Source organism: Ziziphus jujuba, chromosome 3 (assembly GCF_031755915.1).
Source record: "Ziziphus jujuba cultivar Dongzao chromosome 3, ASM3175591v1".
NCBI lineage: Eukaryota > Viridiplantae > Streptophyta > Magnoliopsida > Rosales > Rhamnaceae > Ziziphus > Ziziphus jujuba.
Genome location: NC_083381.1, coordinates 26848663 through 26863870, shown reverse-complemented (window position 1 = coordinate 26863870; position 15208 = coordinate 26848663). Strand labels below are relative to the sequence as shown.

The 15208-nt window shown below is 37.0% G+C and overlaps 1 protein-coding gene across 5 annotated transcripts; it reads left to right on the top strand.

The window, feature by feature from the left end:
* The first annotated feature begins 5173 nt into the window (after positions 1-5173).
* Positions 5174-12460, top strand: LOC107423012 (protein TIME FOR COFFEE). 5 transcript variants are annotated; one of them, XM_048477969.2, is made up of 13 exons: positions 5174-5588; positions 5693-6157; positions 6290-6462; positions 6584-6902; positions 7161-7569; positions 7693-7753; positions 7870-7962; positions 8120-8432; positions 8565-8631; positions 8758-8827; positions 8930-9295; positions 9387-11811; positions 11997-12460. In XM_048477969.2, the coding sequence occupies exons 1-13, from the start codon at positions 5492-5494 to the stop codon at positions 11999-12001; spliced, it is 4863 nt and encodes a 1620-aa protein (XP_048333926.2). In that variant the 5' UTR covers positions 5174-5491; the 3' UTR covers positions 12002-12460. The 5 variants fall into 5 exon arrangements, with proteins under 5 accessions (XP_048333926.2, XP_048333927.2, XP_048333925.2 ...); XM_048477970.2 differs by having other exon boundaries at positions 6587-6902; positions 8761-8827; positions 9387-12460; XM_048477968.2 differs by having other exon boundaries at positions 6587-6902; positions 9387-12460.
* The last annotated feature ends 2748 nt before the right edge of the window (positions 12461-15208 follow it).

Here is a 15208-nt window from a genome sequence, read left to right as displayed (position 1 = left end):
TGTAGATATGAACGTCTTCCTAAATAGGTAATTGAACAAATAAGAATTGTTTTGATGATTAAAAATGCAAAAGGAATCTTTACTATTGCAACATCAATAAACAGGGTGACTATTCAGTAGGATAACAAAATGAAGAATTGGAAAATCCATCAGGGTCTACAACTTGCAGAAGACACAAGGTGCTTATCCTTTTCTCAGTTGAATCATATGATTTAGAAATGTCTTGTGCTACAAGGGATATTAATGAAAAAAAATATGCATCCATCTTATTTAGAGTCAATTTTATTAGTCCATAGTCTATGCTAATAGGAACTATCATAAAGTTTCTATTGCTTACTTTTATCACTTTCATATCTTCCATCCAACTCATATTCAATGAGTTAATAACCCATTATGTTTATATCTCAAAAAGAAAATAAAAAAAGTATTAATATAAAATATAGGTATATTAATTAAATTGTAATTCCATACATAAATTATTATTTATTTCGAGACTATAGGATTTCATGAGTCTTTATCAAATAGTGTTATCACCATTTTTTTTTTTTTATCTTTTTTGTCTTATAAAATTTGTTCACATTAACAGATAAAGAAACTAAACTAACAGATATATTTATTTTTACATTAAAAACTACCAGTATATATGCATTGACAAACTTTTTTTTTTAATTTTTTATAAACTTTTGATACAAATACTTTTTATTTTCTTAGCTTAGGATAAAAATTAAAAATCAATGGGTTTACAAATTAAAGTGAAAGTAATATTAACTACGATGAGAAATTATTATTTATTTATTTATTTTATTTTTTTGCTACAAGAAAATATGTAATAAATTATGACAAAAAAATGCGTTATGTAAAATTAAATGGCAATTCCAAAACTTTTGTAATTTGAACATCATCTCTCCAAATATACTTCCTCATAAAAATCATGAATGTCTAGTTCTAGGCAATTGCATGCTCAAATTAAAAAATTAGTTTTATTATTATTATTATTTTTTGGGTGCATTAATTAAAAATTTAGATGATAGCGAAAGTAATTACCGCATTTCACACCAATTTTCTGTTATGAAAAATAACTATAGTAATAATAAAAAGCAGCATACCTAATACATGCAACAAAGGGTGACACAATAACTACTCCAAAGTCACCACTTTGATGCACCTCATTGTGGCACGTGGGTCACATCCACATGGCACACACACACGTGTACCCTAAAAAATTTATCAAAAATAATAATAATATTACATAGATCCTTTTGTCCATAGCATAAGCTTGGATCTTGGGATTTAAATTACAATATGATTATGTTTTTTTATCTCTTTCCTTTTTCTTTCTTTTTTTTTTAATTAATTAAAGCAAAGCAAGAGCGAGACTTGTCGTATGCCACTTCAACTACACTAGAATTCAAAATTTTTTAATGAAATATAAAATTATAGTCATTGCTATGTTAGGTCAAAAAATCCATATTCCAATATAAGAATACAAAAATAAATTAAAATAAAAAACCCTTTAAATTTTTATCTAATTTTTTATTTAAAATATTCTTAATATATGCTTTCTTAAAGAATTGTTCCATGTATTTTAGCAAAAGAAAGGTGAAGATAGGCCCCCCTCTTTCTGAGCCTCAAAGCCCGGATACAAAGACAATAACATAAGGCAAGTGAGGCAAACTTTGATTATTATAAAGATGAATTTTAACAAAGTGGTGTAAAAAGTCACTGTGTGATACTACACGCTTTGTCCCACTTTGTGGACCTTTCTATCATATAATACAATTTTTATTTTTATCTTTTTTTTGGATCTTTTTTAAGATTGCACCGTCAACATTTTTTTAATCTATATCAGACTATCTGAAAATTTGGTCTTTTTCTACATCTACCTTTTTTGTTTTTTTTTCTTTCTGTTTTTTCATATTTTAAACTCCCAAAGATTGTGTTTGGGGTTTTTGGGGTCCACAAAACTTGCTAGCCAGCTTGTCAATTTTTGTTTTCCTCAAAGTGAAAACCCACAATATATAAATTTTAATTTTACAATATTTTATATTTGGAAATATTTTTAAATTTTTTAAATCAATCAAGGGAATAAAATAATTAGAGTGCCATATATTAATAATTCTTAGCTGTTAACAAAAAATCATAAACTATTAATTTCCTAATATTATATTTACTGATTAAATATTGTGGAGAGCCCAACAGGAAATATCTAGATCAACATTACCTATTATTTTCCTTTGTGTAGACCCTATCCATTGCTATGGCTTAATCAATTTTTTTATTTATAATTTGAACTCTAATCATCCGATTATTTAGTTTTATCATACGTAGGGCATATCATGCCTTTTGTTAGTAAAAAAAATTCTGTAAGTAACTTCACTTATTGCCATCAACTTTCAATTTTTTCCATTTACTGTATTTAGTATGTACTTGAAACTTGAACTTGTTTCCATAGTTTAATTTTTTTTTTTTTTTTTAAGTTAGAAGATTACAACGTAAATCAGATTGATTTACTAAATTTTAGATACCAAATCATCTTTGACGTTGACAAAAAATTTAGATCGCATATTATTGCAAGTGAAATTAATAGGTTAATATCAGGAGTACATCAAGATTTCATGAATAAAATAGGCAACTTATATCCCCAAAAAAAAAGAAAAAAAGAAAGAAGATAGCCTTTGACAAAATAGATAAAATCTAAAATGATTTTATAACGATGTATAAAACGTGGCAAAATGCAAAACTTGACGAATTTCATTTGTCATCATATAGAGAAAAAAAAAAAAAAGTAATAATAATAAATAAAGCAAACCCAATAGACAAATCCCATTTGGAGTCTAGTTGAAATTGTGTAAATGCCTCTTCATTTTATTGTAATTTCAAAATTCTTCTTTGGCCAAACAATGTTTAATTGGGTAAAAGACATGGAAGGCAGAAATGAAGGGTACCACATTCATTCTTTATTATTAATTTTATCTAACAGTCAGCAAATATAATAATAAAAAAAGAAAGCGGAGAGAGAAATATATATTTTTTAAATGGTTGCATTTATTAGAATATACTAATGGCAAATCCAAATTAAAAAAAAAAAAAAATTAAAAAGTAATGGAGGGTGAGTCAGGAAAGTATTTGAGAGTCTAATGGAGGAAGAGAGATAGATGGTGTTTATGGTTGACGGCTAGGGTTCCATATACACACAGACGGTAATAAGGAAAGCCACGGAGGCTTGATGACGTAGCACATGGGATGTACACGTGGCGAGCCTCTGAGGATTTGACAATAGTGAGGGAATGAAAACCCCTCACAAGCCGACAAAGGGTGGAGAAAGGGATCCATAATGGTGGGTCAACCATTTTATGTGGGCCCAATCTGATGTGGCCACACTGGTCTTCAGAAATATACTATTTTTTTTTCCCGAGAGATGATAAAACAAATATTACTGTTACTCAAGTGTTTTATCACCCGCGAGTGTCAATAGGTGTGGAGTGTGGACGCTTGCTCGGGCTGCTACGTGAAGCAATAGCATTGCCCGTCTGGTACGTTTGCGTGACAGCAGCGACTGATTTAGAAAAGTCTTAAATTGGGGAGCGAAAAGATATTTTTACTCAGTGTTTGAGGGGTGAGCGTGGAAAAGGGAAAGGGTTGCGAGTAACAAGATCCGAGGCGACGAATCAGCAATGAATGGTAATACGTGTCTCTTCCTGATTATGACACGTTGCGAAAACGACACTGCCACGCTGTACAACTTTATATATTTTTTTTTAGTATTACTCAATGTGAAGCCCGCCATAAGCGCGTGGAGTAAAAGCGGGAAAGCGGAGGGGTCTGTTTGTTTGTGTTTTTTATTTATTTATTTATCTATTTATATTTGTACCATTTTTCTTTTTTTCAAATTCTTTTTATTTTTTATTTTTATGGTTTTTTTTACTGCGCTGAAATATTTGACCGGGTGAGTAGGTTCGTTGGCTTTATTTTTTTATTTTTATTTTTATTTGTGTAGTGTGTGTGCGTATGTGTGTTGGGTTTATTATTCTTTTATGGGAACAGAGGTGGGACCCAGTACACGTCACCCAAGCGGCCACATCCCACGAACGTGACAATAGGCCAACGCGAGGAAATAATTTCTAGATCGGCAGCTAACGCGGGACCCACACTTCTCGGAAGTTCCGTGACCGTGACTGGAGTTTCCTCCCCGCTTCTGCGCTATTCTCAGCCGTCGGATATACCGAGATCCATGGTCACGATCTGGCGCGCTGTTCGACACGCACGAGCCTGTTGGTTCGGTGCCAGCTCGGACTCGATTGTTTGGGTGGAATCTTAGTTCGGGGTATTTGCTTTAATAGAAGCTATCGGAAGCAATAGCCACGTCAGATGCAAATCGGACGGTCCACAAAGTTCGTGCTGATGAAAATGAGAAGATCGGGTTCGTTGGATCCCTTAAATGGGTTGCTTTTTTTTTTTTTTAAGGTGGGCCCCAGGGGTCAATTTTTGGGAAATATTTTAATCCATTTTTAATATCAATCCACATTCAATAAAATTATAAAGAAAGTATTTTTTTCAGAAACGAAAGAAAGAGAATAGAAAACGTGGAACGGAAATAATGAATTTGACCGGTTGGAACGATATTTTCTGCGGTCACCTAGATTCCTTGTGATCGTCTGTTGCTTTTTACCACGGTCTCTCTAACCGGGAATAGCCGGTAACCCACAACTCCCTAGGGGGAAATTATTATTTTATATTTATATATATTATTATGAGTTCGTGGGCTACAGTGTTCTCACTCCAGATGACGAATATTTAATTATATTAATTAATTAATATTTTAATACGAATTTCTTATTATTATGTTATCTTTAAGAGGAAAAAAAAAAATTTATTATTATTATTATATTTGTTGAGTACCAAATCGGTAGTGAGTAAACATGAAAGCTTGTTGGGTAAGAAAAAATGCTGACACGTGGCTGTACTAGGCCTAAAAGGATATGAGTCTCTTAGGGTAGTGGATTGGACGGTGGTGATTTTGCCATGTTGGTTTTAACCAACGACAACCGCACGATGTGTCTGGAAAATATACGGCTGAGATGAAAAGAGGAATTCAGCTTGAAGATCGTGACCGTCCACGAAACTTTGGAGTGGGTTTCGCTAGGAGTGAAATAGCGAAAAGAAGATGAGATGAGAGCACAAAAGAAGAGAGAGATAGTTGGGAATAGAGAGAGAGAGAGAAAGGGGGAGGCATAGGGGGACTAGAGGAGCACAGAGAAGAAGAACAAGATAAGCGAAAGCTAGGATCTTTTTTATTGCTCCGAGTGGAAGATCTTTGAGACTATTGAAAATCGTTTATCCGATTGCTTTTTCTTTCTTTAAGCTTCGGTACTTGAAAATTCCTTTGACCGTGATTCTGTTTTTCCGGTGAATTATGATTAGTTTGCTGTGATGAGAGATGAGATTAGTTATCTGGGTGTAGCTGATTTGTTAAGAAGAAATCAAAGCAGAGATGGATAGGAACAGAGAAGCCAGAAGGACAACCATGACTGCCTCAAATGGCTTGCCAAGACGTAGACACAGAAGTAATAGTCTTAGAGACTCCCCAGGTTCGAATTTTTAACAGATCTAAGTCCTTTCTACAAGACCCTGTTCTTCGATTTTTTTCTTTGGTTTTTGATGGAATTTTTTTTTTCTCCTTTTTTTGTTACAGAGGAGGACGGACCAGTAGAGTTACAAGAGACGGCGAGGCTAAGAGATCGAGGAGGGAGCGGGAAGAAAGATCGAGATCGCGATCGGGATCGAGAGCGAGACCGTGAACGCGAAAGAGAGAGGGATAGAGATCGGTTGAGCCGGAGCAAAAGGAGGAGAGGTGATAGGTTGATGCACGGAAGCAACAGAGAAGATGGAGGAGATGATAGTTCGGAGGAGAGTGTGAATGATGAAGAAGAAGATGAAGACGACGACGGAGGAGGTGGTGGAGGTGGAGGTGGAGGCGGTGCATCCGTAAGGATGCTTCCTCCGCCGAACCCATCAGTGTCGTTGTCTTCTTCTTCATCCTCTATGTTGAATCATCACCGGAAGAGCTTCCCACCGGCGAAAAGTTTTAGAGCAGCGCCGGCGTGGAAGGCCGCCGATGAGATGATTGGTGTGCCGGTGCCCCGAAAAGCACGGTCAGGTAGAGCGTTGGAAGAGATTGAAAGAACGAGTTTTTTCTTCTTTCATTTTCTGATTTTCAGTGTCAATCTGTATTCATGGATTTTGAGATTCTGATTTTTTATTTTTTTTTTTTGATTTTGTATTTTTCCAGTTTCAACGAAGAGGTCGCATGAATGGGCTTCGAGTGTTGTTGGAGAGCCAATTCACCGACAGGCTTCGACGTCTCCGGTGAGACCCAGCCTTTCGTCTATGGCGGCGGCTGCGGTTTCTCCATCTCCGGCCTCACCTTCTTCTTCAAATCCTTCTTTGATGAGGAAGAAGCTGGTGGGTTATGGTGGTGGTTCTTACTTCTGCTGTATTTCTCTACTTTCTCATCCTTCTTTACTGACGAGGTGTTTTCTTTCTTTCTTTTTTTTTTTTTTTTCTTTTTCGGTGGGTGTTATAGAAGCCCAACGGACCCAAACTCAGACCGACGAAGACATCGTCGAAGCCGTCTTCATCGGCTCAGGACGAGATCGAGATAGAGATCGCCGAGGTGTTGTACGAGATGATGAGGCAGCCTCAGGGACCTTCCAAGCAAGAAATTCTGGCCACCGATTCAATTAAGTTTGAATCCAGAGAAGCTAACAAATCCACAAGTGATGCGAAATCCAGAGTTTCATCTCCGATCTCAAACTCGCCGTCGGCACTTCCTCTGTCATCCCAACAAGCTCTGCCTCAGAATTCTAGCTCTTCTGTCACTCCTTTGTCCGCTACCGCTACTGGTGGGGTTTCTTCTTTTTATTTTATTTTTTTGGCTTTGAGCTATTTGGAGCTCAATTTGCTCGATTCTTCTTTCTCCTACCCAATGCTCCATTTGGTCACTGGGGAACTGTAAGAAAAGGGAAAATGAAGTCTGGATTTGGGTTTGTCAGATTCCGAGCCTTCACTTTTCTCATGGTTTCTCAGCGAGCAAACAGAGTTGGTTTTTGGTATGTCTGTTTTGATGGAAATTTCCTGGTTTTTTTATTCGAAATCTGCAGCACCCAAGAGGAAAAGACCGCGACCCGTGAAGTATGAAGATGACAATCCTTCAATTTTCAACGCTCAGAACAGTCCCCTTTCGTCTTCTGCTAAGCTCCTTCCTGATCAGCCAGCAGAAATTGAGACTTCTTCACCTATTCTGGAGAAGAACTCGGGATCTGCAGCTGAAAATGGCGGAGTTGCATATGATTTGGCGCAATCTCATGCCGTACCGGCATCGACGACGGAGGCCCAGCCGGAGTCAATTAAGGCAGAGGGTAACAACGTCGTGTCAGATTCGAAGCTTGTCTCTGAAAAGTCTGAGAGTCAGGATTTGAGAATGAGCAAAGAAGAATCTCAATCGCCCAAGAAGGATTCTCCTGAGCTTAGATTGGATGATAATCGTGAGGATACGACGACGAATAAAGCGTAAGTGTCAAAAAGATTGATCTTTTTTTTTTTTTTGGGGTATCTCTCCTTTTCGATTCTTTTTCACAGTTGGTCTTTGAATTTTTTTCCTTCTGATTTTTCATCTGGGTTTTGTTATTTCAGGCATATATCAGTCACCGAAATTGAAATCCAGCGAGAAGAAAAATTCCAGATAGATCTGATGGTGAGGATCTTTGTCCTTGCGGCTAATATTTTTCTTCTGAAAATTTTCAGTCTGGAAAAAATTTTGATTTTTTTTTTTATTTTTTTATTAATCCATTTGGGTTAATTTTATTGTAGGCTCCTCCTCCGTTGAGATCTTCTCCAGAAAGAGACGGTGAAATTGATTTTGTGGCTGTAGATGCTAAACCTATGGTCATAGATACAGAAACGGTGAGTGGGCCACCCTCTGTCTATTTTCTTTCCTCCCAATTTGGTATGATGATGTGGGGAGGATTTAATAAACTTTTCTTTCTTTATTTTATTTTATTTATTTTTTGGTCAATACAAGAGAATTTAATAACTGGGTCTGTGCCTATTATTTTTACAGGAAATAAAGCCTATCATAAAAGGAGGAGATGCAAAGACAGTGAAAATTGGTAAGGAAGATAATGCAAATGTGGAAATTGAAAAGTCAAAGATTACGGTAGCAGAAGAAGCTGAACCTAAGAAGCCAACAGTTGTTAAGGAAAGGAATATTGATCTCCAGCTTGATTTGGAGAAGACTGATAGAGATAGTGGCGCTGCTGGTGTGAGTGGGAACAAGCTACAACAACAGCAAGTTCCAAAGCCGCAGCAGCAGCAGCAGCAACAGCAACAACAACAACAGCAGCAGCATTCGCAGCATAACACAGAGAAAAATGGTAATTGTAAATTATTTTTCCTCCTCTTATTTTTGCCCCCTTTTGTTTTGGTTTTTTCTTTGAGCTCTTGACCCACTTGGGATGCTCATTCTACACTCTTTTTTTTTTTTACCGTTCTCTTCCATTCTTCAGCCCAATCGAGCTCTCTACCTTTGCCAATGTCAATGGCTGGCTGGCCTGGTGCTCTTCATACTATGCGGTATGGTTTGGTTAATTTGTTATGTCTATCAATCTCTCCTCCTCTGTTTCTTTTCTTTTTTGATTATTGGCTATTGTCTGCTATTTCAATAGTCTTTTACTGGGAAAATGACTATGTTGTCATCAGCAGTTATATGGCGCCTTTACAAGGAGTTGTATCCATGGACGGGAGCACCGTTGCTTCTGCTGCTATACAAGTATGTCATTTTGCCACTTTTGTTGTGCTTGCTTGTTCAGAGAGACTGTTAAGTAATTGGACTTTGCCACCGTGTTTCTAATGAGTGTTCCAACTTTTACAGCCACCGCCTTATCTTTTTAACCAACCTCGGCCGAAGAGGTGCGCAACTCATTGCTACGTTGCAAGGAATATATGCTATCATCAACAAATTGCAAGGATGAATTCTTTCTGGCCTGCAGCCGCTGGATCTGGACCTCTATATGGTGCCAAGCCCTGCAATCTCAATGTTTTGCCTTCCACAGAAATGCATGGCAATATTCCAGGTGGGGGGGTGAATTCAACACATGAGAAGGGGCAGGGTCTTGCTATATTTCCTGGTCATGCTGGCAAAGACAAAGGCTCCCAAGCTGCAAATATCGTGGATGCCCAGAGAAAGCAAATTTTACTTCAGCAAGCTCTACCCCCTGGTGCACCCAGTAATATCCTGGTATGATTGGCTTTATTCTTATAAAATTCTTGAAAAAAGTGAATTCTCTTGGTGGATGAATCTTAATTGTGCTGTGTTTATTTAATTTCAGCATGGACCCGCTTTCATCTTCCCTCTGAGCCAGCAACAGGCTGCTGCTGCTGCTTCTGTCCGGCCTGGGCCTGTGAAGTCTCCTCCAACTGCCGGAAATGTAGCACCTTCAAGCACGCCTAATTCTACAACAGTTAGTGCTGTGGCAACTCCAGGTGCTGCAACTCCGCCAATGAGTTTTAACTACCCAAATATGCCTACCGAAACTCCGTATTTGGCAATTCTGCAAAATAATGCAGCATATCCATTTCCGCTACCTGCACATGTGGGAGCACCACCGGCTTATAGAGGAACCCATGCTCAGATGCCCTTCTTTAATGGATCATTCTATTCTTCCCAAATGCTTCATCCTTCACAAATTCAACAGCAGCAACCACCAAACCACTCGCAGCAAAGCCAACAAGGTCATCAAAATACTACCATTTCCAGTGGTTCCTCATCTTCCCAGAAGCATTTGCAGAATCAACAGCAGAGAGCACATGCTAGTGGCATGAACGGTGGCAGTGGAAGCTTGCAAGGCTTTCCAGCCTCAAAAGGCCAGTCTTCTCAGCCACTACAACAACTACAGCAGCGACAACAGCAACAGAACCAACATGTTTCTCATCAAGCTCGGCAACTCGAGTCCGAGATTGGTGGTGAAGATAGCCCATCAACGGCTGATAGTCAAGTGTCACGAGCAAGCATGAGCATGTATGGTCAAAATTTTCCAATGCAATGTCCACCAAACTTTGCCTTAATGACCCCTCCTGTATCATTCAGTGGTGCCAATGGTCCTACTGGTGCAAGTGGCAGTAATAGTGAAAAGAAACAACAGCAACAACAGCAGCAGAGCGCTAAGGGTGGAGTTGAAGCATCTCAAGCTTTTGCCATGTCTTTTGCTAACGTAAATGGAGCCACTACTGCTCCTGGCCTTGACATTGCATCCATTGCACAGCATCAAGCAATTCTCCAGAGTGTTCCAGATGTTAGGCAAGGCTACCATTTTATGGCTGCGGCTTCAGTTGCTCAGGCAGCACAGCAGAAGAAGAATTACCGAGTGCCTGAGGATGGGAAAACTGGATGTGATTCTTCCAATATGGAAGAGGAAAGAAAGGCCATGGCGGGGAAGGCTTCATCAACTGTAGGGCAGTCAATTGCTTTCTCAAGGCCAGATTTGTCTGATACACCTGGCAGCAATGTGATTGATAGCTCTGCCCGAACTCTTAACCTTGGCTCCAATCCATCTCGGGCTTCCAGTTCTGTTGTGCCTGGTGTCATTGGCAATGCAAATGCTCCAAATTCTCAGCAACAAATCCAGCGGCTTCTGCAACAGCAACAGCAGATGAATCAGCTTCAGAAGCAGCAACAGCAATTTGCAGCTGCTGCTCGAACCAAAACACCAGCAACAAGTAATGGCAGTGTTTACACTGATCACCTTCCTTCTACTTCGATGGCTGCAAAGTTTCCTAATGCTCTATCTTCATTTCCTCCAAACCTTGCACAAAGTAACAGCAGTCCAAGTCAACCTCCTCAGTGGAAGAACTCTGTGAGGACAAGCACTTCCCAAGTTCCACCTCCATCTATGGCCTCATCAAACTCATCCTCCCTTAAAAATCTTTCTCAACAGCAAGGTCGCATGCAGCAAAGCCACACTCAAATATCTTTTGCAGCCAATCCAAAAGGGTCAACACAACCTCAAGGACTACAACCCACAAGCAATAACCAGTCTCCATCTCCACCTATAATGGTTGGCTCACCCACAACATCAATGTCAAAGAGTGCTGGTGGAAGCCCGAGGACAACTACTTCTTCAACAGGAAACAAAGCTAGCCAAGCTTCTTCATTGTCGGCTCAGCAGGCTAAGAACTCGCCAACAATTGGCAACCTGAAATCATCTCCTGTTGGTGGAAGGAATGTGCCATCAATCCTTGGCAACCCCCATATCACCTCTTCTTCAAGCGCTGGAACCAAGCCTCAGCAGCAGCAACAGTTGTCTAAGCAATCTGTGCAGCAAGCCCAGTTAATTTTCTCAAATGCATACATGCAACCTCAAACTTCGCATTCTAATAGTAATACCTCCAATGCATCAGCCATGAGTGGGTATTATAATCAAAGACGTCGGAATGATCAACAGCCACAACAGTCGCAGCAACCGCAAAACTCATCAACTACGTCGTCCAGCGGAATGTTGTCGCTGTGCCCTCCCATCACGCATTCTAACACTAGCACCTCCGACCCCGCCAAGGCTGCTGCTGCTGCAGCAGCAGCCGCAGCTGCTGCATCTGGCAATATAAAAGGTGCATTGCCCTCACAAGCTTTAATCCATCCTGCTCAATTTGCTGCTTCACAGTCTGGGAATCCACATCAGCTTATGCCTTTCCCTTATGTTCATGCTGCTGTTCCAACTGCAGTTCAGGTGAAACCAGCTGAGCAGAAACAACCTGCTGGTGAGTAGAATCCATGTCATATTAGTGCTTTACATTGCAACCCCCCATACACAGTTAAAAAAAAAAAAATAAAAAAAAATCTTGAAAGATTTGAGAAAATAGTTTTTGAGTGGGGGTTGTCAATTTATGAACGGAAGGGGTGGTTTGTTGCCCAAGAAAATGACAATTTGCATAACCTCTGGCAGCCTGAGAAGAAGATGGAAGGTCCAAACATTTGGAGGAAAGCACGACCAAGAGAGGCTAGTCGAAGTTGAACCCACAATTTTGGGGTTAGCCAAGTGGGTGGGGGAGTAAATTATCCTTTGGAATGTGCTTGGAAGTGTATTCGTTTCTGTACACACTTTGTGTTTATAAAATCTGACCGGGTTGATAGTGAAAAGTCTTGATTAAATTTCATTGGTTTCATGGGGAGATGTGGTGGTGGGCGATGCTAAATGTTTATCAATGTTTTTGCCAGGCAAAGTTATGGAATAGTTGCATGGCCTCACATTTTGAGGGTCCAAAAATTTTTCATATTTATTTTGTAATTTTTTTTTTTATTATATATTACATCTACATAAACTTCCTTTTAGAAATGTTAAAGACTTCTACTAAATGTGAAGATTATGGTGAATGAATGTGAAGATATACATTGACAAATATTTTCTCATCCCCTCGTATAAAAATTACTCTTCCTTAAATGCAAAAGACACAGAAATGCTACTTTGCTGAAGCCTATTAATCATCTAATTGCATATACATAATAGTCTCCATAAAAAATAAAATAAAATAATATGCAAATCACTTGATGAATATGAAATGGTTGCCAAAAACTAGAGAGGCGAGGATATGCTTTTACCCAAAAAAAAAAAAAAAGTAAAAAAGAAAAAGACAGGAAGGGATTTGTGCTTTTAATACCAAAAAATAAAAAAATAAAAAAGGGAGAGAGGGTGGTTATTTATTTATTTACTTATCTTTTTAAATTTTGGTTTTTGTATTTATTTTTTTGGGGTGAATTTTTAAAATTTAGTTGTGAGGACTGGGTTGAGGAGAGATAGATAAACGTACAATAAACTGATGAGGTGGATCAATAGTAGCCTGAGAAAGTTCAAAATGTACAACCTCCATTTTGGGACTTTTTGTTTGGTTTTATACAAGGATGGCTCTTGGCACCAAAAAATAAATAATAAATAAATGAAATAAAAGAGAGAAAGATGGCGTAGGGTTAGTGGGCCATGTTTTGCAGTGCCATGGAGGCTAATAATTCTAAATTGCCAATTTAGTTAAACAGTGGCCACTACTACTCAAAAAAAGTTTGGTTGTTGAAAAGGGCAAACCCCTCTTTATTGTCTTTATCTTACACGTGGCACTTCAACTCCATTTTGCCAGGTATATAAAAAGATATGATAGCCTTATCTTTTTGTATGCTTATTATTACTATTATAATATTATTAGGTTGAAAAAAATGGATTAAATGAATATCTTATCTTAAATACTTTTCCAATATGAAATATGCATATAAATATCAGTTTCCATATTTGCCCTTCCTTACTGGTCCCCAGCAAAAGAAAGCCAAAGCGTTTTTTGCCAATGCTTCACTCAGGGTGGTTCTTCCAGAAGCCCTACCTTACGTAGGACATGTTTTTCTGACATCCTGACTGTAAAAATGTAAGAGATTAGACTTTTGAGCTTTCTTTCCTATTATCTGCACACGTGTCTCTATCTATTTATAATTTATTTTCAGTTATTTCTCAATGGAAAAAAGTGCAGCACTTTTTTTTTTTTTTTCTCTGATTTTGCTTCATTTTGATCTTTGCTTTTCTAATTTATTGAACTTCCATAACAGGGGAAGAACAAAATTACAAATACTAAAAGTTGAGCAGTTTCTTTTCCTTTTTTTAAAATTTTTTTTACTTGGGAAAATTTATATTTTTCTTTCTCTATGCAAATAATTAAACTTATACTAGATTTGGAGTTCAATTATTATGTGGACCAATATAGAACCCAAAACAAAATAAATAAATAAATAAAGTGGGTGGGTTTCTCTGTAAGATCTACCAATCACCCAAAAGCCCCCCAAAAAAAAAAAAAAAAAAAAAGCTAAAAAGGAAAAGAAAAGAATGGGCCTCCCCCATAGTGAAGAGTTGGTTTGAGAATATTTGAATGTTTCCAAGTAACAGATCCTGCACTTATTGCTACTTTCTCTTTCTTTTGGTGATATGAGAGAGACACTTTTATTTCTAACTTGTTTTCTTTTTTAATCTTTTCTTCTTTTATTTATTTAATTTATTTAGATTTTGTCAAAGACGGACCTACAAAGGGAATCAAATTGATAGAAAGATGAAGCCCATGCTGCTATTAGCTAGTCTTTATTAATTTGAAACTGCAAAAATAAAAAATAAATAAAAAATAAACATTCTTTTTTATCAAAGATTACGTGATCACTTCCCAAATTTTTGTAATTACCACCGTACTGACCCTACCACGTGTAAAATCTACCCACGGTGTTTGAGCGACAGTGACACAAGTTTAGGTATTATCATTTTTTTTTATTTCTTTTTCCTTTTAATTTTCACTTTAACAATTCTGATACAGTAAAAATGCCCCCAAAAAAAGAAAAAAAAATAATAATAAACACATCATCTAAATCTTGATATCGTTTTTTATTTTTTTAAATAAATTTAATTGGAATTGATAATTAATTTTTCTAAATGATAATCAGGACATGATGTAACTTGTTATGTATGATATTTTTACTATAAAAACATCTTCAATAATTTGGGTTTGTTTTGCCATATAAAAAAATAGATAATCATTAAAAATAATTTTTTTATTAAATATCCTATTAAACTGACATGGTAAAAATAAAAAATAAAAATAAGTTATGATAAAAATATCCCGTGTAGCAAAACTAAGATTGTTCAATAATAATCCTCAATTTCTACCCTTATCCCAATATCAATATATACATATGCTTTAATCAAATAAAAATGACTAATTTGATTAAAAATAGCAATGTCAAATGTTCAATATTATTGACTACATGATCAACAAGGTATGTATGACTGTTTTGGTATGTATGACTGTTTTGGGTTGAATATTATGGCCAAAAAAAAAAAAAAGGAAGGATTAGGAGGTTGTTGTAAGATATGGTAAAAAGTGATAGGTATTGTTGTTGTGTTTATCAATGATTTTCAAAGCAAAACCCATTGTTTTTTTATGACGACAGATTTTTTTTTTTTTTTTTTTTTTTTTTTTGGGGACAACGATTTATCAGAACACAAAATGACAAAGATAGAATGTGTTTATGGATACTATTTATATCTTACTATTAAAGAATAGAAACTATAAGTTCAAATTCTATTTTTTTGACAAGGAGAAAAAGAAAATATGTATATATATATATATATATAAAGAT